The 22,241-nt window shown below is 50.8% G+C and overlaps 1 protein-coding gene across 1 annotated transcript in view; it reads left to right on the forward strand.

Moving 5' to 3' along the window:
• Window positions 1–2,985: 2,985 nt before the first annotated feature.
• The window catches only part of KCNH3 (potassium voltage-gated channel subfamily H member 3), a 337,652-nt gene continuing 318,396 nt past the window's right edge, over window positions 2,986–22,241 (forward strand). The window contains exon 1 of the mRNA XM_085600263.1: window positions 2,986–5,290. Coding sequence (XP_085456389.1) covers window positions 5,215–5,290 — 76 coding nt within the window. The 5' untranslated portion in view covers window positions 2,986–5,214. The remainder of the gene's footprint in view (window positions 5,291–22,241) is intronic.

Consider the following 22,241-nt stretch of genomic DNA (forward strand, 5'->3'; position numbering starts at 1 on the left):
ATATCTCAGTTCTGTTTGCACAGTGCAGGAGAGAGTGGCACTCAAACGTAAATACCTCAGGGGTATAAACAGGCAAAGAAATGACGAAGAAGGCATGAGGGAGACACTTAACTCCATCCTTGGTATTAATACATGAGGGGACAGAGAAGCAATGTGTGATGTGATGAGGACATTCAAGAATGCAAGGGGTGCAAAGGGCAGAGGAAGGAGAAGACATGTATGAGAGAGACCAATATTCCAACAGCAACAACGGCGGGCCCTTCTTGCCGCACCTCACACCAGTTCTTGAGATAGATGTGATAATAGTCGTGCAATCCACCCCATACGCCAGCCGCTGAATGGCGCTACTGTGCTCCAGATCAATACGACATGAATAAATGAAAATGGGGGTGCACGAATAAGATAGTCCAATGACCCAAAAAAAATTAACTAAATGTCCTCTTTAATTTCCATTTAAATTTCAGTAGATAAAAGGAATGTTCAGCCAACGCGTTTCATTCCCTCAAGGGGAACTTCATCAGGGCTTGAATCAATATGTATTTTCTTGAGAATAAAGCAAGTCTTGTGATTTCCAAGAAGTCTAGTGTATTTCACAAGTACTTCAAATTTCGGCAATTGCCTAGACAGAGTTCTAGATGTGACGAAGTGTTCCTCGACTTCTTGGAAATCACAAGACTTGCTTTATTCTCAAGAAAATACATATTGATTCAAGCCCTGATGAAGTTCCCCTTGAGGGAATGAAACACGTTGGCTGACCATTCCTTTTATCTACTGAAATTTAAATGGAAATTAAAGAGGACATTTAGTTAAAAAATGTTGGGTCATTGGACTATCTTATTCGTGCACCCCCATTTTCATGTATGACAGAGACATTTAAATATCTAAGGGGTCTAAATACAGTGGAAGGAAGTGAAGAGGGTATTAGAAGGACATTTAAGCGCTTCATGTAAATGCAATGGAAGGGGGAGGACCATGTGGGAGACCAGTTAATGTCTCAGCTCTGTTTGCACACTATTTTTTTTTGTTGAAACATTTTTATTGTTTTCCAACTCAACACTAGAGGGAGGGGTGATTGAAATATAAATACCTCAGGGGAATAGTAGGCAGAGAAATGAAGAGGAAGGCATGAGAGAAACACTTAACTGCATTCTTGGTATAAATGCATTAAGTGATGCAGAGAAGGTACGATGGTGACATTTAAATACGTAAGAGGTGCAGGGGGAGAGCAGTGGAAGGAGGAGACCTATGCGAGAGGCATTTAAATATCTAAGGCAGGGCCACTGGAATTATGCGGCAGGAGAGGGTCAAATTATGAGGCAGGTTTGAGTAAATTATGCAGCAAGATTAGACAATTTACGCGACATAACACGTCACTTTTTGTAACAAAACTACTTCATTATTTTGTCATTTTAAAACTTGGTAATACTGTCTGGGCTTTGGTTGCACCTCATTGGCCTTAGTTTCACACCCAAATATAGCTTTAAGCAACAGGAAGGTGATCAGTCCGGCTCTCCAAAGGGCTTTCCACCGGGCGGCAACACGTGTGGCTGCAGTTTTAATTAACTTTCGAACCGTTTGAGCTGGAAACAAAGAAATGTTTTTGTTAAAATCTGCAGATTATCCAGCAGATGATGGATTATGTGGGAAATCTATAATAATGTGACCATTGCCTCGGTGGCCTTGATCTAAGGGGTTTAAATACAGCAAGGGGAGGTGAAGGCGGCATGGCTGAAAAATGTACGCATTTTGATCCTATAATTACAAAGTGAGAGACATCTAGATAGTTCTACTCACAGATGATGCTGAGAGGGAGGGATTGAAATGTAAATCCCCCAAGGTTATAAACAGGCAGACAAATGACGAGGAAGGTGTGAGGGAGACATTTAACAGCATCCTTGGTATAAATGCATCAGGGATGAGGGGAAGTATGACGCTTGCATAAATATCGACGGACCTACATGTGGTAGAAAAAGGAGACGACAAATAAGAGCGACATTTAAATTGTGTGTGGCTTCGCAGGAGGGGGAAGGAAGGTCTGACGGAGATGGTGCAGCAGCGTAGAGGGCAAGAGGAGAGCGGGGGGGTGAGAGATGATGGGGGCATGTCAACACGGCGAGGAAACAGCCTCACTAGAGTGGGATCTGTCAGGGGCAGCGCTATAAATGCAGCCTCGGATGGGAGCATCCTTTAGGTGGGTTTCTAGCACAGGGAAGTGGCGTGAGACAGATTCTCGAATCGGGGGGCGGGGGGTTGAGTGAGACCTGGGCCATGGTTGAGGGGAATAATACTTTTAAAGAAATCGCAGCTGGTGGAGGAGAAAAACAGGACGAGTTGAGGGTCCTGGGGAGGATAGAGGAAAGGGCGCGTGGCAGAGCTTGTCACTTGAGGGCGTGGTATAGGGTGCCTGAAAATCGGTTTTCATCGAAGAGATTTTTGTTTTCGGCAGAAAGGGTAAGACACGCCAGGCCCGGGGTGGCCTGAAAACCCTTTCTGATGTTTTCAGAGTTCTAGAGGGAAAGGTCCACATCCCACCGCTTCCCGGACCTTCTGTTTACACAAACCCCCTACATGGTCTCCAGATTAATCTTTGGCGTGTCAGTCCCATCCCCATCCCCATCCAGCTGTCCATGCCCATGCTTACTGTTCCAGGTGTGCTTTCCAGCACTGCCGTCGCCTGGACAGTCCCACTGGGCTGGGTTTGGCACTTGTCCTGGGGTTAACCAGCGACAGAGTTGTGGCGCTGCGGGGTGCGAGGCAACCCCCGTAGGTGGGTGCTCTGTGTGGGTGAGGGAGCGGGACAGGTGGCATCCCAGGAGCGAGCGAAGCGGGCTAACACTCCTCAGCTGCCACGCTCCATCCCCCAGGGCCCGGTCCTTTCAGCAGGATGCAGGGCGTGGTGCCGTCGCCATGGTAACCCCAAGCGAGAGATGCTGTGCCTGACAAGGAAGGCTGCAGCCGAGCTGGGGAGGAGTGGAGACCAACAAACCGGCGCTTTTCATCCAGAAGAGAACTCGCTGAGCGCTCTCAACGAGCAGCCGGCCCCGGACTTGATCCTACCACATCCCTACTCTGGTGGAAAGCCCCGCAGGCATCCTGGGCCAACAAAAGGTGATTCTCCGAAGCAAACACCGTGGAAAACTCACGCGGAACAACTTCCAAGCGACAAGATAAAGCCCGCGTTTGCTCGACCATGCCCCCGAAGTCCCCCAGTGCCAGCATGTGTCAGTCAAACCAATGAGAGTGGCACATGGGAGCAGGTGGAGGGTCCTAGGCAGTGCCCAAGAAGACCAACTCCGAGCGGGACGAGCTGGAAGGGGCGGGGAGCTGTCTGCGCGGCTGTGGGAGCCTGACAGCGCCGAGAGCCCCCGTGAAAACAGCATCTGTGGAGGGGGCGGCAAAACTTTAATACTCTGGCACGTGTCCTGGCTGAGCGAAAACTCCCCCGAGTGGTGGTGGCAGGAGCGCTAGGAGGCAGAGGCGCCTCGAGAGGACCCGGTACGAGCCATGCATAAGGGTCTCCTCTGTGGGAGGGGCTGTCGGGTGCCTCCGAGATGAATTCCTCTCACACGCCTCCGATAGTCGACGGGCGCTGACTCTAGGATATTTGGGGCAACTCTTGGCCACCCCCGTTCAGAGGGACGGAAAGGAGCAGGTTCTTTCGTGCCTGGAAGCCGGGCTCCTCACAGGGCCCCGTGAGGAAACAAAGGCCCCAGCTGGCAGCCAGTGATTCCGGACGGGAGAGGCCTGCGCCGAAGAGTGCGCGAGCGGGACAAAGAGGCTCGACAGCGAACGAGGACAGGACAAAGACTTCCCCTCACCTGGACGAAGGCGCCGGTCCCCCGTTGGTAACTACGGACGGGAGACCGAGACTGGAGTTACCGGCGGGTAAAGACAGGACAAAGGGACTGATGGTTAACTAGCGAAAACCAACGGGGCCGAAGAGGGCGATCACCAACCAGCGAGCCAGACGAGGGCAAAGTAGCTGGATGCCAACGAGTTAATAAGAATAGGACAAGGAGACTGACCATCCACCAGGGCAGAAGAGCTGGCCGTAGAGACTGGGCGTCTACCAGTGAGGAGAGTGATCACCAGTGAGGAGAGTGATCACCCAGTGAGGAGAGTGATCACCAGTGAAGAGAGTGATCACCAGTGAGGAGAGTGATCACCAGTGAAGAGAATGATCACCAGTGAGGAGAGTGATCATCTACCAGTAAAGAGAGTGATCATCCACCAATGTAGAGAGTGATCATCAGTGAGGAGAGTGATCACCAGTGAGGAGAGTGATCATCCACCAGTGAGGAGAGTGATCATCCACCAATGTAGAGAGTGATCATCCACCAGTGAGGAGAGTGATCATTCACCAGTGAAGAGAGTGATCCTCCACCAATGTAGAGAGTGATCATCCACCAGTGAGGAGAGTGATCATCCACCAATGTATAATAAACGGACAAAGAGACTGGCAATAAACAGAGAATAAGAATGGACCGAAAAGACTCCTCGCCAACCAGTGAATACGAGACCAGCCTTCAACCAGAGTAAAAGAACTTAATGATTATCCATGAACGTGTATGGGACAAAGAGAAGGGCTGTCACCTAGTTAAAAATAACTGAATGGTGAGCCTGAACGCCAAACAGTGAACAAGAAGGGATGAAGAAAATGTATACCAACCAGTGATAAAAATGTATACCAACCAGTGATGAAAATGTATACCAACCTGTGAAAAACAACTGAAAGATCGGGTTTGTCATCAACCAGTAAAAAGAAAGGGGTGAAGAGATTATTTTTCCACTAATGACTAAGAACAAGACGATGAAACTGGTGGTTAGCGAGAGGACTCCGAACAGAACAGAGGGCTGGGCCGCCAACCAGTGAATGAGAATAGGATGAGATAACTTAATAACAGGATGGAAATACTGGCCATTAACCGAGGTATACAAGTGGGATATGGAGACCACCCATCAATCCATGGACAAAAAAAGGATGAACAGATTGTCTGCTAATTCGCAAGTAAGAACCAGATAAGATTGCCCATTGGTACAGACAAAAGTGACTGGAAATTAAAGGGAACCAAGAGGAGAAAGTGAAAGCAGTGGCCTGGGGACCTCATGGGAGGTCCCATACATGTTCACGCCTGAGGGCAGGAAGGGGCTGCCCGATGCTCCTCACCCCTTACGTTACCAGGAGGATGGAGACCAAGTTGGAGGGCCCTTAAAATGCCTGTGATGAGGGGACTGCTTGCTCCTCAGAACACCTTCCTGGACACCATCGCAACCAGGTTTGATGGGACACGTGAGTGAACAGCTTCTCATACTTTCTAAATGTGTCATTGTACCCCCCCCCCGCATGCCAATCCCACATCCACACAAAGTCCCAGACTTCACTCCACACAGATCCCTCATCAGGTCTTACAGGCATGGAAAGGACGTACGCTCACAAAGAGCGCAGCCAATCAGAACACATCAGAGCCAATAATGAATACTAATTGTACCTCGGTACCCCTGAAGAGCCCCTTTTATTCATGAAAATACTATATGGGGTTGGAGGGGCACTAGGGTCAAGGGCCCTAGGACACACTGCCCTTTCATAGCTTGTTCCCTACACCCTCCAGCTCTCGCTGTCTGAAGTTGGGACAGTTGTCCTAGGGAGACTCATAGGTCTTAAGGGACAGTAACGTCACTGCAATCTCGCCGCAAAGTGCGTCACTGCCTCGTCAGGGATAGCAAGCACTATATAAAAGTAATTACAACATCCCAGATCTCCCAGGAATAGATTTTGAATGGAAGCCACATCTTTCTTCAGTCACCCAGAGGTGCTCGATTCAGTGTCTGTCCCTGTTACCTGTAAGATTGTGTGGTGCGTCAAGGGAGGAAGAGGCCATAGCAAGTATCAGTGAGCAAAGGGAAATGAGGAGCTACAAAAAGAGCACAGGGACATTGACTAAGTGAGGGGAACCAGGTTACGGCAGGTCAGCTACATTAATGCAAAGCCACTCCACGGGTGAGAGGAGAAGGGTAAAGTGGCAGGGTGAAATGAGGAGAAAGTGGCCACATGCTGATTGGAAGAGCCAAAGGGAGACAATAGGGTAAGCACAGGAGACACCCGGCAAGTGCTCGTTAGGGGGGACCGTGGGAGAATAGGAGTTTACTGATGTGTGAAGGGCCTGTGGCGAGTGGTAGGCCATGAGTGAGGCTACTTGGGAAGTAATGGGTAACTTAGTGAGTGAGGGCCCCCCGCTGAGCCAACGGGCAGTGAAGGAAATGGGCCACATGGGCTGGAGAGAAGCCACTGTTTAAATTAGGGGCTTACCAGAAAGTGATAAGCCATGGAGCAAGTGATCATGCCAGGCAAACGAATGCCCACTGGGCAAGGGAGCAGCTGCCGTAGGATACGTGGTAATGAAGAAGGGAACGGTCATTGGACCAGGAACGTACAGAGAAGGGCCCTACGAGGTCAAGAAAGAAGTGGCCACCATTGAAGAGAGAGAACTGGTACAGCAGAGACCAGTACAGTGTAAGCTCCTCTTACACAGGGGACGAGTACACTACAGGTGGCAGCAGTGCAAGCGTCACTCAGAGAATAGGCACAGCATAGACAGCACTATTACAAGCTACTCTCACATGGAGACTAGGTGCAGCATGTGCGCCCATGGTGCCAGCTTCCCTCACACACCGAACAAGGGGAGCGTTAGCTCCCCTCACATACAAACTGCTATACAGCATAGGAACTAAATGTGCAATGGTCATGAACACAGCACGCACGTTATATTGGCGATGGCAGCAGTGCAAGCGTCAATCGCACACACAGACCGAACAAATGCAGCATAGGCAGCATCAACAGTGCATGTATGTGCGGCACAAATGCAGCATAGGCAGCATCAACAGTGCATGTATGTGCGGCAGAAATGCAGCATAGGCAGCATCAACAGTACATGTACGTGCGGCACAAATGCAGCCTAGGCAGCATCAACAGTACATGTACGTGCAGCACAAATGCAGCCTAGGCAGCAGCAACAGTGCATGTATGTGTGGCACAAATGCAGCATAGGCAACAGCAACAGTACAAGTGTGTGCGGCACAAATGCAGCATAGGCAGCAGCAACAGTGCATGTACGTGTAGCACAAATGTAGCATAGGCAGCATCAACAGTACATGTACGTGCGGCACAAATGCAGCCTAGGCAGCATCAACAGTACATGTACGTGCAGCACAAATGCAGCCTAGGCAGCAGCAACAGTGCATGTATGTGTGGCACAAATGCAGCATAGGCAGCAGCAACAGTACAAGTGTGTGCGGCACAAATGCAGCATAGGCAGCAGCAACAGTGCATGTACGTGCAGCACAAATGTAGCATAGGCAGCAGCAACAGTGCATGTATGCGGCACAAATGCAGCATAGGCAGAAGCAACAGTGCATGTATGTGCAGCACAAATGCAGCATAGGCAGCAGCAACAGTGCAAGTGTGTGCGGCACAAATGCAGCATAGGCAGCAGTAACAGTCCATGTACGTGCAGCACAAATGCAGCATAGGCAGCAGCAACAGTGCATGTATGTGCAGCACAAATGCAGCATAGGCAACAGCAACAGTGCAAGTGTGTGCGGCACGAATGCAGCATAGGCAGCAGCAACAGTGCATGTACGTGCAGCACAAATGCAGCCTAGGCAGCATCAACAGTACATGTACATGCAGCACAAATGCAGCAGCAACAGTGCATGTATGTGCAGCACAAATGCAGCATAGTCAGTAGCAGTATATGTTTCCCTCACACAGATACTGCACTCATCAGTCGTGCAACAGGAAGTGCAATTTTCACTCACGCAGAGATCAGAAACAGCCCAGAGAGAGAAAAGCAGGCAACCTTTCCCCAGCATACGATGTGCAACACGGGAAGCAGCAACGTAGGGGTATTCACAGTACAGGCAAGGGATAGGCAGCATCAGTTCAATCTTCCTTTACATATAGAAGAGGTGCAACACAGACTGCAGCAGGCACATTTCTGAGCTCTCTCACTGTTTCTAGGCAGTGCATGCACCTGTGACAACTTCCCAGCATGTAGAATACAAGCAAAGTAGAGTATTTTCGATCACACAGACCATATGTTCAGTGCTGAGCAGCAATGCAAGTGTTCACATATACATGGCAGGCGAAGTGCACACACCAGGAGTGCAAGTTATCACTTGAAATAACAACACAGGCAGCAGAAGTGTAAGATTCTACATATGACAAGGAAGTCCAGTACAAGAGCAGCAATCGTGCAAGCCTTCACATCAACAGAGCAGCTACAGTGCAGGCAGCAGCCATGCAAGCCTTAGCATATATAGAGCAGGTGCGGCTCAATCAACATCAGTGCAAGCCTTCGCATCTACAGAGGAGGTACAGCGCAGACAGCAGCCGTGCAAGCCTTAGCATCTACAGAGCAGGTACAGCGCAGGCAGCAGCCGTGCAAGCCGTAGCATCTACAGAGCAGGTACAGTGGAGACAGCAGCCATGCAAGCCGTAGCATCTACAGAGCAGGTACAGTGGAGACAGCAGCCATGCAAGCCGTAGCATCTACAGAGCAGGTACAGCATAAACAGTATCAGTGCAAGCCTTCGCATCTACAGAGCAGGCACAGCGCAGACAGCAACCGTGCAAGCCTTTGCATCTACAGACTGGGTACAGTGCAGGCAGCAGCCGTGCAAGCCTTCACATCTACAGAGCAGGTACAGCGCAGGCAGCAGCCATGTAAGCCTTAGCATATATAGACCAGGTGCAGCTCAATCAACATCAGTGCAAGCCGGGGGCGTGGGCAAGCAGCATGGCCAACAGGACGTGAGCTCCTTTGGCTCGCGACCGGCTGGCCATTAAATCCTAAGTTATCCTGCCCAATACCGCCCACGGTGGTCCCCCTTGTGCTGCCGGATCAGTCAACGCTGCGGGGGCACCCTGGGGGAGAGCGAGACGACGGTGGTACCTGGAAGCGGCCACGACGGCTCTGTGCCTGCCGACCCGGTCGCCTGCAGCTACGAGAGGCCGGGGATGCGGCCTGCACCGACCGGAGATCCGCGTCGGCCTTGAGGACCACGGATCCTTAGTTTGTGCCCGGCGACGTTGGTGACGGCCGGGGGGGTTCCCCTGCCACCGGGGGCCTCTTGGATATTCCGGACCTCGGCTTTACTTCTGCAAGTAAGGAGTTGGTCGATCCTGGCGGAGCCCGCAGCGGGGGAGCTTGCTGCCCAGATCTGCATCGGCTCGGGACCCGCGGGGCGGCAGATCCCGTTCTGCCAGCTCGATTGTGATCTGTTGGCTGGGGTTGTGAGCGGGCCCTGGGGGAGTTGACCCTCTCTTCTCTGCCCAGCAACACCGGAGACTGCCGGGGAGGTGCCCTCTGCCATCGGGGGCCTCCCGGAATCTGTGACGCCGGCCATTACAGCTGAGCCTTGGAGAGCTGGGCAGCCCCACTGGGGGCATTACGGAGCACTGAGGATCCCCTTAAAATGAGCCTGGGGATCAAGCCTTACATCACCTGACTCGGGGGCCCTGGAGACTGAAACTGGGGTGCTTGCCGCTGTTGGAGCCCTCTCACTGCTCTGTGGGCAAGCAGCCTCTCCCACTGGCCCTGGAGGGTGCAGTGGCTCGGGGACTGGGCTGTGGAGTGATCCTGGACATGGGTCTTCGGGGAGTTGAGCTCGGCGGTGGCTGCCCGGGGGCCTGCGCTCGGACCGGCTGGTCCTAGGGCATTAAACTCCTGGGACGCGTCCCCTTGCCCGCTCCCTCCTCTGGGTGGAGACATCCTGGACTTCCGTGTTAGTGCCTAGAGGCCTTCTTGCTCTGGGAGATCCTGGGGGTACGCCGCCGCGGAATGGAGGAGGTTCTTCAGTGTGGAGGCGGCCTGGAGCAAGAAGACTTAACCTTTGCCACCCGTGGGGAAACACCCGTCTGGACCCATCCCTTTTCTGCCTGCCATTGCCGGGGGTCGAGTGGATGCAGAGCTCCCCCTAGGATCATACACACGGACGACCGGGCCAGACACAGCTGTGCAGGCGATATTGTTGTCCAGGTGTGCGGCGGGGGCCCTGGCCCGCGGACGCCTGCCTGGACCGCAGCACTCGGATGACAACCTTGAGGTGAGCTGCGCCAGGACCATTGCTAGACTGCCTGCCGGACCCTCCCTATGGACGCGGCGGTCCTGTGCTCCCTGGAGTTCCTGGGTGGGGGTACTGCCCTCTTGCGCTTGTCTAGCTACATCATGGGCAAGGACAGGCTGCCTCGATCCTCCAACTCCAACACCATTACACAATATACCACGCAACGTCTGGCCCCACAGCGCATCACTCGTCAAACGGGACAGGATGAGGAGGGATATGTCTCCACAGAACCGTCATGAGCTGAGCTCCTGGAGGCGATACAGGGGTCCCGTACTGCCCTGGAAAGACAAATTGAGACACTCTCCATCGATGTAAATCTCCTGCGAGCAGATCTCCGGAAGGTGGCGGATAAAGTCTCCACGGCAGAGGGGGACATCGTCCAGCTACAAGGGGAGGTCGCCTCTCTGAAGCAACAGGTCTCTCAGCTCACCAGCACCGCCGGAGCACTTGGGCGACGAGCGGAGGAGGCGGAGGGGCGGGCCTGTCGAAGTAACATCAGGGTCCTAGGCATCCCGGAGCGCTCGGAACAAGGTAACGCAGAGTGATTTCTGGAGAACTGGATACGTACTAAACTATGCCCTTCAGGACTGTCAGAGGTCTTTGTGGTAGCAAGAGCCCACAGGGCGCTGGTTCCTCTACCGCCGCCGGGGGCTCCCCCCAGGGCCATCATTGCCAAAATACTGAACTACCGGGACAGAGATTGTATACTGAAAGCGGCACGAGAAGCGGTAGACCTTACTTTTGATAATGCCAAGGTGTCTATTTATCCGGACTATACCGGCCAGGTGCAGGAACAAAGGAAATCCTTTCTCGGCATCAAGCAGAAGTTGCGTGAACTCCACCTGCAGTACATGTTACTGTACCCTGCGAAGCTCAAGGTAATAATGAATGGCAAGGCCCATTTCTTTGACTCTCCGGAGGAGGTATGGGAATGGCTTGAGATTAGGGGAGAGGCCCTCCCCCAATGCGAGCCGAGGGGATCTCGGCATACCTGGGGATCCAGACCTCCTGGGAGTCACAGGGGTAGACGTAGGAGTCAGCTAGCGGGCGCAGCTCAGCCAGAGAGACAGCGGATCACGGTGGGGGACGACGGTGCCCTACGTGTGGAATCATCGGACTCCAACAACCCTTCCCCACCGACTGTGACAGAGTCTCCTGAAGAGAACCTGGTACCTGAAACGCTTCTGTCGGCCACTCATGTGGTACCGGAGACGTTCTTGGACCCATTGACACCCAATATAGCACCATCCTGAAGATGATATCCTTTTTTGTTCTGTTATCTCTCTGTCTTTTCTCCTATTGTGGGGGTGGAAGGGGCCAGACTTGAGTGGACTAGTAACTCTCACCGCACCGGGACTTGGGAGAATTGCTTGTTGTAATAGAATGTTGATGCACTCATTTGGCGGGGTTTACATATCATTCGGCCATGACAGGCCACGGATCCATACGTGGGCGGGTTGGGACTTTGCATTATGCCATTGGGCGGCTGGTTGAGTCGGGAGCTGATTTGGGGGTGAGGGGTTTTTCTTCTTATTTTGTAGGACAGTTCTGGCCCCGTTTGGGCTAATGGGACAGCTGTGCATGTCCTGGCACCAGCATGGGAAGGGCATTTCTGCATGGTTTGTTGAAAGTGAATTGCTCGTGGGAGGGTGTTTCGGGGGGGGGGGGGGGTGTTGTTGGTTTTGTTTAGGCATTGTATGGATCGCATTTAGGGCACAGGGCTTAGGTGGCTACATGGGGCACGTAACGCACAGGGATTGGTTACCACGCCGTACATGGGGTTTAAAGCTTTAAGCTGGAATGTGAGTGGGCTGGGAACATGATCCAAGAGATACAGGGTCCTCTCCTTTCTCCGAAGGCATCAGGTTTCGATAGCATGTCTCCAAGAAACTCACCTCACGGATGAAGGGGCACAGAAATTGGTGAAGAAATGGCAGGGACAGGTTTTATATTCTTCATTCTCTTCTTATGCCAGGGGGGTCCTTGTATGGGTGGCCCCTGGGGTTCCATTTGCCATACAATATGTGGAGGCCGACATCCATGGAAGGTATCTGCTCCTCAGAGCTAAACTAGATGGAAGGGATGTGGCCATAATGAACACTTATGCTCCAAACACAGATGACCCGGACTTCTTTCATTCTCTGCAGGATGTCCTGGTATCTGAACTGGAGGTGCCACTACTCTGGTTGGGGGATTTCAATTGCGTCCTAGACCCCGTCCTGGATAGGTTCCCACCTCGCACTGGTACGAAACCAAGGATGACAATGAAGCTCCGAGAGGTCATGGGGAATGTAGGAGCTCACGATGTATGGCGCCAAACACATCCAACACAGGAAGTGTACACCTGCTTCTCATCCACTCATAACACGTACAGTCGCTTAGATAGGGTCCTACTTGCGAATCCGAATGCAGACATGTCCCTTGAGGTGACCCACCAGGCGCGATTCCTATCCGATCACTCCCCTGTAGCAGGTGTGGTTAGCTGGGGGGGCTCGCTGCGTCGCCTGCGAACTTGGAGGTTGCCGGCAGAGATCCTCGAGGACCAGGTAGGGAAACATCACCTAGAAACAGTCATAACTGACTATGTAGACTTAAACTGGGGTGGGTCGGATTTGTCGCGAGCCATGAAATGGGAAGCCCTGAAAGTGGTGGTGTGAGGAGCATGCATAAGCCTCACCTGTGGGGTTAGAAAGCAGTTCCAGTGGGAGCTGCAGGAGGAGGAACGCCACCTCTTGGAGGTACAGACATCAGAGGCACCTGACGCAACGGAGAGGGAAGAGGAACATGACATTCGGGAACGCAATCAGGACATTTGGGACAGGCTTGACAAATACACCCTCACACAGTATAGACAACGCCTTCATAGGGAAGGAGATAAATCGGGCCGCCTGTTGGCCTGGATTCTCTGCTGGGAATGCGCCCCTGCCGCGATCGTGGCTCTTTGGGAGCCCACGGGAAACTTGGTGCACTCTGAGGTGGGACCACTACGGGTCCTTAAGTCCCATCCCGAGTTGGTTTATACCGCGGACACTGCAATTAGCGAGGCCTCCTATCTCCCTTACCTCCGTGACCTGACCTTACAATCCATACCTAAACAGGCTTAGAAGGAACTTGATGAGCCCCTAACGCTGGGTGAGTTACAATCCGCCCTCCAGCACCTGCCACGAGCCAAGTCTCCAGGAAGTGATGGGTTCCCCCCTGAATTTTATCAGGCATTCGTGGGTACATTTCCCCGACTCTTGTTGCAGGTTTATCTCAAGGCGTTTGAGCGCGGAGATCTCCCTCTGAGCATGACGCAGGGGGAACTATGTATGATTCTAAAACCGGGTGGGGTCGCCCAGGAGCCCTCATCATATCGTCTGATTACGATCCTAAACACAGATGTTAAAATCCTTTGCAAACTCTTGGCTTCCCAATTAGCGCCGCACATGACTCACTTGGTCCATGAGGACCAGTGTGGCTTTATACCAGGACGTAATACGACTATGAATTTGCGAGGGCTGAACCACATTCTACATGAGGTGCGGGACCGGGAGGAACACTTGGTATTAGTATCTATTGACCTTGCTAAGGCGTTCGACACGGTGCACTAGGGATACCTTCTTGAGGTCCTACGCGCTGTGGGGTTGGGCCCTAACTTCTGTCGATGGATTTGCAACCTCTACACGGCTCCCCGTGCTAAAGTAAAACTAGGGGGCGCGAGGTCAGAAGAGTGGCAATTGGGAAGGGGTACTCGCCAGGGGTGTCCTCTCTCCTCCTTATTGTTCGCCCTGGCCATAGAGCCCTTCGCGATCCGGTCCACTATGGAAGAATTGGGAATTAGAGTAGGGAACACAAGGCATATCATCTCCCTATATGCTGACGACGCCTTGTTTTATTTGGCCTCTCCTCGCGATGCCCTGCCGGCACTGCTGCACCAGCTAGATCGGTTTGGGGAGGTCTCTAGACTACGACTTAACCGCAGTAAGTCCCTGATCTTCCCGCTGGCGGGGCAAGCTTCAGTGCACCCAGAGGACCTCCTAGACCTCGGGCTGCGTTGGGAGCGGCAAGGGGTTCCCTACCTTGGGATACAGGTGGCCCCGACGGATACACAGGCGATAGCCCAGAATGTAGACCGTACAATCACTTTGTTGCAGCAGTTGGTATCATTTTGGAACACCCTCCCACTTTCATTGGTGGGCAGGTTAGCCATCTCTAAGATGGTGATGCTTCCTAGGACCCTGAACGTACTTCAGAACTCACTATGTCTCTCAACACCTTACTTACGTCTCTGCTTTAGGCGGGCCGACGCAGTAGGGTAGCCCTCAATACTATTGTTCGCAGCTATGAGGAGGGCGGACTGGAAGCTCCACGCTTCGACCTGTACTATTACGCGGCGCAGTTACAACCCGTGGCACGCTGGTTTTCCGACGCGGATAATTGGGAGAAACGCCTCCTCTCCGGGACGGTAGACACTCAGACACTGCAGGAAGCTCTGATGCAGGGTAGAGGGACGGACACATCTCTTCCTTATATTGTACGGCACACAGCCGCTATATGGCAGCGGTTTGTTGAGAAGGTCTTAACAAGGGCACCCTTTCACAGGGAGCTCCCGATCTGGATCCTGGCCCCCTTCATAGATATGGGGAAATACATGTCTTTTCAACCTTGGAGGGAGGGTGGATGTGAGGTCCTTGCCGATCTCATTCCCAACGACACCTTCATCACTTACGAGCAGGCAGAAGAGAATTTTGGCCTTGGACAGGACCAATTCTTACATTTCAGGGGAATTCAGGATGTGGTGAAGGTCATTTGGCTTCAGTACCCGGACATCCCACCATTGACACACACATTAGATATCATACTCTCCTGCGGTGCCGGACGTAAATTGATTTCACTCTTGTACAAAGCGATGAAACAGGACTCAACCCCCCCGGTACCGCCGTCTCGGGCAGCCTGGTAAAGGGACCTTGCAATCCACTAAATGATACACAATGGGCACGCATAGGTTCCCTCACACGCTCAGTATCATGCAACACCAGGTTTAAGTTAACGTATTTCAACTTCCTACACCGAACTTATTTAACCCCGATGTCCCTAAAGCATATCTCAAGTGATAGGAGAGATAGCTGCCCTAGATGTGCCACGGAGAAGGCAGGTTTCTTACACTTGGCATGGGATTGTCCAATGGTTCGGCAGTTCTGGATAGAGGTGGTGGGAAGGATTGTAGCAGCCACTGGCCTTCGGATGACACCTGAACCCTTGTATTGTCTGTTGGCGCTGGTTCAGATGCCTAAGAAAAAGAAGTTCCCATATAAGCTTTTACAATTAATGCTGGTGCTCGCCAGGCGCAGGGTAGCTATAACTTGGATGGGGCAAAGGGCCCCAGAGGTGCCCATCTGGCTCAAAGATGTCCGTGAATGGTCCCTAGCGGAGGAGGTCCACATGAAACTTACCAGAAGAGATGAAAAGTTGCAAGAAGATCTAATACTCTGGCGTGACATGTGTCACTGTGGGTTGGCAGAGGAGGGATCCTCTTCGCAAGAGGCAACCGACAGCGAGGAGGGGAGTGGGTTGGATATTGCTGGGGGGTCTAATCACGATGGGGGGCAGGAGAGTTGACTTTAGCAATGTAGGCAGTAGACTTTAGTAGTGTACCCGGATTCTTCCCTCACTGTGATATGATTGTAATTGATTTTCTCCTTTCCCCACTGTACATTTCCCTCCCGGATGCCAGCTTTTGCCCTATAAGTCATTGATCATGTCAACAATATGCCTACAGATGCCGATTTGATGCCAAATGTTTTTTTTTGTTGTGTATTTGTAATCTGTAAATTCAAAAATAAAGTTTATAAATAAAAAAAATCAGTGCAAGCCTTCACATCCACAGAGCAGGTACAGTGCAGGCAGCAGCCGTGCAAGCCTTTACATCTACAGAGCAGGTACAGCACAGACAGCAGCCATGCAAGCCTTTACATCTACAGAGCAGGTACAGCACAGACAGCAGCCATGCAAGCCTTTACATCTACAGAGCCGGTACAGTGCAGGCAGCAGCCGTGCAAGCCTTTACATCTACAGAGCAGGTACAGTGCAGGCAGCAGCCGTGCAAGCCTTTACATCTACAGAGCAGGTACAGCACAGACAGCAGCCATGCAAGCCTTTACATCTACAGAGCAGGTACAGCACAGACAGCAGCCATGCAAGCCTTTACATCTACAGAGCCGGTACAGTGCAGGCAGCAGCCGTGCAAGCCTTTACATCTACAGAGCAGGTACAGTGCAGGCAGCAGTGGTGCAAGCCATAGCATCTACAGAGGAGGTACAGCGCAAGCAGCATCAGTGCAAGTCTTAGCATCTACAGAGCAGGTACAGGGCTGGCAGCAGGCGTGCAAGCCTTAACATCTACAGAGCAGGTGCAGCGCAAGCAGTATCAGTGCAAGCCTTTGCATCTACAGAGCAGGTGCAGCGCAGACAGCTACCATGCAAGCCTTTGTATCTACAGAGCAGGTACAGCGCAGGCAGCAGCAGTGCAAGCCTTTACATCTACAGACTGGGTACAGCGCAGGCAGCAGTCATGCAAACCTTCACATCTACAGAGCAGGTACAGCGCAGACAGCAGCCGTGCAAGCCTTAGCATCTACAGAGGAGGTACAGCGCAGACAGCAGCCGTGCAAGCCTTAGCATCTACAGAGCAGGTACAGCGCAGGCAGCAGCCGTGCAAGCCATAGCATCTACAGAGGAGGTACAGCGCAGACAGCAGCCGTGCAAGCCTTAGCATCTACAGAGCAGGTACAGCGCAGGCAGCAGCCGTGCAAGCCATAGCATCTACACAGGAGGTACAGTGCAGGCAGCAGCCGTTCAAGCCCTAGCATCTACAGAGGAGGTACAGCGCAGGCAGCTGCCATGCAAGCCTTAGCATCTACAGAGCAGGTACATCGCAGGCAGCAGCCGTGCAAGCCTTAGCATCTATAGAGAAGGTACAGCGCAGGCAGCATCAGTGCAAACCTTCACATCTAAAGAGCAGGTACACCACAAGCAGCATCAATGGAAGCCTTCACATCTACAGAGCAGGTACAGCGCAAGCAGCAGCAATGCAAACCTTTACAGCTACAGAGCAGGTACAGTGCAGGCAGCATCTGTACAAGTCTTAGTATCTACAAAGCATGCACAGCGCAGGCAGCAGCCGTGCAAACCTTCCCATCTACAGAACAGGTACAGCGCATCAGTGCAAGTCTTAGCATCTATAGAGCAGGTACAGCGCAAGCAACACCAGTGCAAGCCTTCGCATCTACAGAGCAGGTACCGCGCAGGCAGCAGCCGTGTAAGCATTAGCAGTACAGCGCAAGCTGCATCAGTGCAAGCCTTCGCATCTACAGAGCAGGTACAGCGCAGGCAGCAGCCGTGCAAGCCTTAGCATCTACAGAGCAGGTACAGTGCAGACAGCCGCCATGCAAGCCTTAGCATCTATAGAGCAGGTACAGCGCAAGCAGCATCAGTGCAAGCCTTCGTATCTACATAGCAGGTACAGCACAGGCAGCATCAGTGCAAGCCTTAGCAGCTATAGAGCAGGTACAGCGCAAGCAGCATCAGTGCAAGCCTTCGCATCTACAGAGCAGGCACAGCGCATGCAGCATTAGTGCAAGCCTTCACATCTATATAGCAGGTACAGCGCAAGCAGCAGCAATGCAAACTTTCATATATACATATTAAGTACATCACAGGCAGTATTAGTGCAAGCTTCTCACATACAGCAGATATGATGGGCAGCAGTAATGTAAGTGTTCATATACACACAGCAGGTACAGCACAAGCAGCAGCAATGCAAGATTTCAAATATACATAGTAAGTAAATCACCAAGAGTAGCAGCACAAGCTTCCAACACACTCAAACAGCAGATATGATGGGTAGTATCAGTGCAAGCCCCCCCACACACAGCAGGTATGATGGGCAGTAGCAGTGCAAGCTTCCTCCTTAAACACAGCAGGTATGGCGCTGGTATGGTAGGCAGTAGCAGTGCAAGCTTCCCCAAACACACACATCAGATCTGATGGGCAGTAGTAGTGCAAGCTTACCCCCACACACAGCAGATATGATTGGCAGTAGCAGTGTAAGCCTCCCTCCCACACACACATCAGATGGTGGACAGTAGCAATGCAAGCTCCCCCTCACATTCACACAGCAGATATGATGGACAGTAGCAGTAAGTGTTCACATTCACACAGCACAAATCATGGGTAGTAGCAGTGTAAGCTTCCCTCCCACACACACATCAGATGTTGGGCTGTATTAGTGCAAGCTTCCCCTCACACATACACACACATACACAGCAGATACGATGGCCAGTAGCAGTAAGCGTCCATATTCACACAGCAGATACGATGGGCAATAGCAGTGTAAGCTTCCCTCCCACACACACACATCAGATGGCAGACAGTAGCAGTGTAAGCTCCCCCTCACACACACACAGCAGATACGATGGCCAGTAGCAGTAAGCGTTCACATTCACACAGCAGGCAGAGCAGCAGCAGTGCAAACTTGCTACTCACACAGGCCACCAACAGCACACACAAGAGCAATCAATGGTCAAAGCCTCCATCACAGAAGAGGATCAGGCCAAACTTCTGCAGTACTGCCTGGCCATTACATCACCATATTATTTGAAATTGCTTTAGGTTTATTTCTATAGCTCGCTCAGAAATCAAGATGGCGTGGCCAAAAAGGGACTGGAGGAATGAACCTTAGAAGGGAAACAACCTAAAATGAGATGATTTGCATTGATAAATTGAAGCACTGGCAGCTTTAAGTACAGACTCTTGAGAGTTGACTGACAGTTGTTGAATGTTCTAATTCTTTTCTGCAGTCATCTGAGGGCCTTAGGTTAAGGGGTTAGTTCTTCCGCAGACCCACCCAAGGGAAGGTTTGTCAGGTTCCTCCAGATTGACCTCTCCAGATAGCTGGAAATGCAGCCCGTAGTCGAGTCAGTGATTGGACAGATGTTGAGAACTAAGAAATATCTACTCTAGGTTCATCCTATGCATCCAGTTGGCCTCCACCGCTCATGTTTGCATAACGTTCACTGGCACATTTTTCTTTTCTGTCATCACTGTGAAGTGCCTTGAAGATATGTAGGACTTTATAAAACTCATACATGAATGGACAAGGGGTTGTTGTGCTGCCATCTAGCGTTGCGTGGAATGCCTAGCTCACTGAAGTCCTACAAGAAAGGACCCTTCCTGTGACCCATATGACTCAGCTGAAGATAGAGGGCTTGATTGACAGTGTAAGTGCTATTTATCGCACCTGATAAAAAACAATACCACGGGGTACGTTATTTATTGGGAGCTATAAATAACACCTATTATGAGTTATTGGGGAATAACATACAGATTTTGGTTTTTAACGCACCAAAATCTGCATGGGATGGCGAATACTGTGGGCCTCATTTTCAAACTTTTGACACACGTCAGCCGTGCGTCAAAAGAAAAGGGCAGGAATGCGCCATATCTTATGCACCATATCTACAAGATATGGCGCATTCCTATCCTTCTCCCCTGCGCCAGCGCACAAACAGCAGCCGTATGGCAACACAGACACCCTTGCGCCATGGTGCAAGGGTGCCTCCGTTGCAGGGATGATTGTTTTTGTGCAGGAAGGGACACTTTCCTGCACAAAAACAATAATTGGTGCCTTTTTACTCTTTCTATATGTGCAGCAGCATGCGCCACTCCCACATCCCCTCCTTGGGGAGGTGAAGGAATATGACACATTCCCAGCTTTACGATTCCTTGTAAATCTGGAAATGCTTCCGAATCCATAGGTGTTGTGTTGGAACACCCACAGCAACACCCATGGAACGCCCCTCTCACACAGTGTTCTGCGTAAAAAGAACATATATTTACTAGGCCATGAAAAGCCACGTTACGCGGCTTTGCGTGGCCTTGTAAAATGCTGCGGCACATTGCGCCACCGAGCGTCATAAAAGTAACACTCTGACAGCGCTAAAGTGTCACTAAGGCCTCATAAATGAGACCTGAATGCTTTTTCTGGTAAATTTTTCAACCTGCCGAAATTTAACGAAGGTTGGGCTATTTAACGCATTTGATAATTTTCAGATGCGTTAAATGCTTACTAACTCATAATTCCGACTCGTGCGTAACCAGGGCTTTACACAGGGGCCGGAATACACTGCCCAACTCATAATCGGGCCCAGAGTCTGGGTAAGCTATTTACTGGTTGTGGTCACGTGGTATTGGACTGCTGTCAGCTTCTCAAAGTGTCACTGAGGCTGACGGCTGCTGCGAGGCCTTTCTAGCTGTGCGCAATAACCATCTCTTATCTGAGCATTGCAAACATCCATTTTAATCGACTCTAAGTGGTTACCTGGTTCCCCTCATTTCTTTTCAAATTCCATGCCTGAATATGTACTCATTTTCGAAGCTGCAATTTACATAAGAGGATCTGTTTTTTCTAGAAATATGTTGCGGTTGCTTGGTGATCACAAGCACAGTGTGAAACCGAACTTTCAAAACCCGTAATTAACAGAAATGTGTTGTTATTTCACAGATATGCCAATATTTTTGTGAAATACAGCTTTCATCCAAAAGGTCTAGTCTCAGTTCATTTTCCATCCCTCCAGCGCATACGTTACACATGACAGTTCATTTAGACCAATACAGCCCCAGCCGGTTCTGTTGCGCTTTACCATTGCTCTTTGGTCATTATTGTTGTTGAGCCTTGCAGAGAGCAGCATTAAAAACCTCTCTTTTCTAAAGAGGGCCTCATTACAAGGCCCCTGTAATCCCAATTTGGCCTGTACGTAGCAACAGTTACAGCTGATGTGGGATTCAAGAATCATGATAACTCCAAGGGTCTGCAGTGTTTCACCGGGACCAGCTGAAATGTTGAGGAAAAATGATGAATTATCGGGTAAATTGGGACCAGAATGACCGATTCCTCTGGTGAGTCCTCATATCCAAGTGAACTCTCGGGGTCCCACTTTTAATCCTTATTGCTCCACCTCCCAGCATTACTGATGCCCTCGGGGTTGCCTTCAGGACCTCGCAATCAATCAATCAATCATAGCATTTGTAAAGCGCACTACATACCCGTGAGGGACTGAAAGCGCTAGGGGGAAGGGGGATGCTGCTACTGTTCGAAGAGCCAGGTCTTGAGGAGTCTCCTGAAGGTTAGGAGGTCTTCCAGGCAATGAGGCCTAGATTGTGTTTTTATTGTAACAAAATATGTTGTTAATAAAACTCAGACTAATGAGCTACAAGATTAAACATTTCCGTTTCTTTTTCTGCAGACAACCAATGAATGTAATGCTGTAATTCACTCACTTTTTTCAAATGAAAATGACAGTGCTTAAAAGAAACAGAGTGTTCTCATCTTTACTGCATCAAAAAGATATGTAAAAAGATAAAATACATAGGAGCCTATTTAACAAATAATCAAGCAGCGCAGCAAGTTACCTTGCTGCGTTGTGTTCTGTGATAGGGAAAGGGCAGGAATGCCCTGTACTTAACAATATACAGCGCATTCCTGTCATTTCCCAGCGCTGGTGCACAATCTGCTGCCTACAGCCAACGCAACCATGGCGCAAGGGTGCCTGCGTTGTATGCAGTTTTGTTTTTCTGCAGGAAGGGACACCTTCCTGCAAAAAACACAATCCTTTGAGTCATTTTGTCAGAGTAAGTAACAAGGAGAAATAAAGATTTTTCTCCTCGTTACGCCTTACCTGGGGAGGCGTAGCTTTTTGATGCATTCCAGGTTTAACACTAATGGTAAATCTGGGAATGCATCTCATCAAAAAGGAGGGAGAAAGAAGCAGCGATCCATTCTGCTTCTAAACATAAGGAACATCAAGAATCAAAAGAGAATAGGATCACTTGTGTAAATAAAAAAGAGAGTCTCACATAGACTATGTTGGAGACCCTCAATAACAATACCTCGTAGGCGGTATATCTTGATTCTCCGCCTCCTGGTTATGTGGATTGAATCATCATAGGGCCGTGACCCGTTCTCCAAGTGATCTAATTTGCTCCATCAGGAGGGAGAATGGCTGGATAGTGACAGTCGTGATTAGTTGTTAAAAATATGTATTTTCCTGTAAAAGAAGATTTATTGGTTAGGAAAAT

Source organism: Triturus cristatus, chromosome 4_2, assembly GCF_964204655.1.
Source record: "Triturus cristatus chromosome 4_2, aTriCri1.1, whole genome shotgun sequence".
Classification (NCBI taxonomy): domain Eukaryota; kingdom Metazoa; phylum Chordata; class Amphibia; order Caudata; family Salamandridae; genus Triturus; species Triturus cristatus.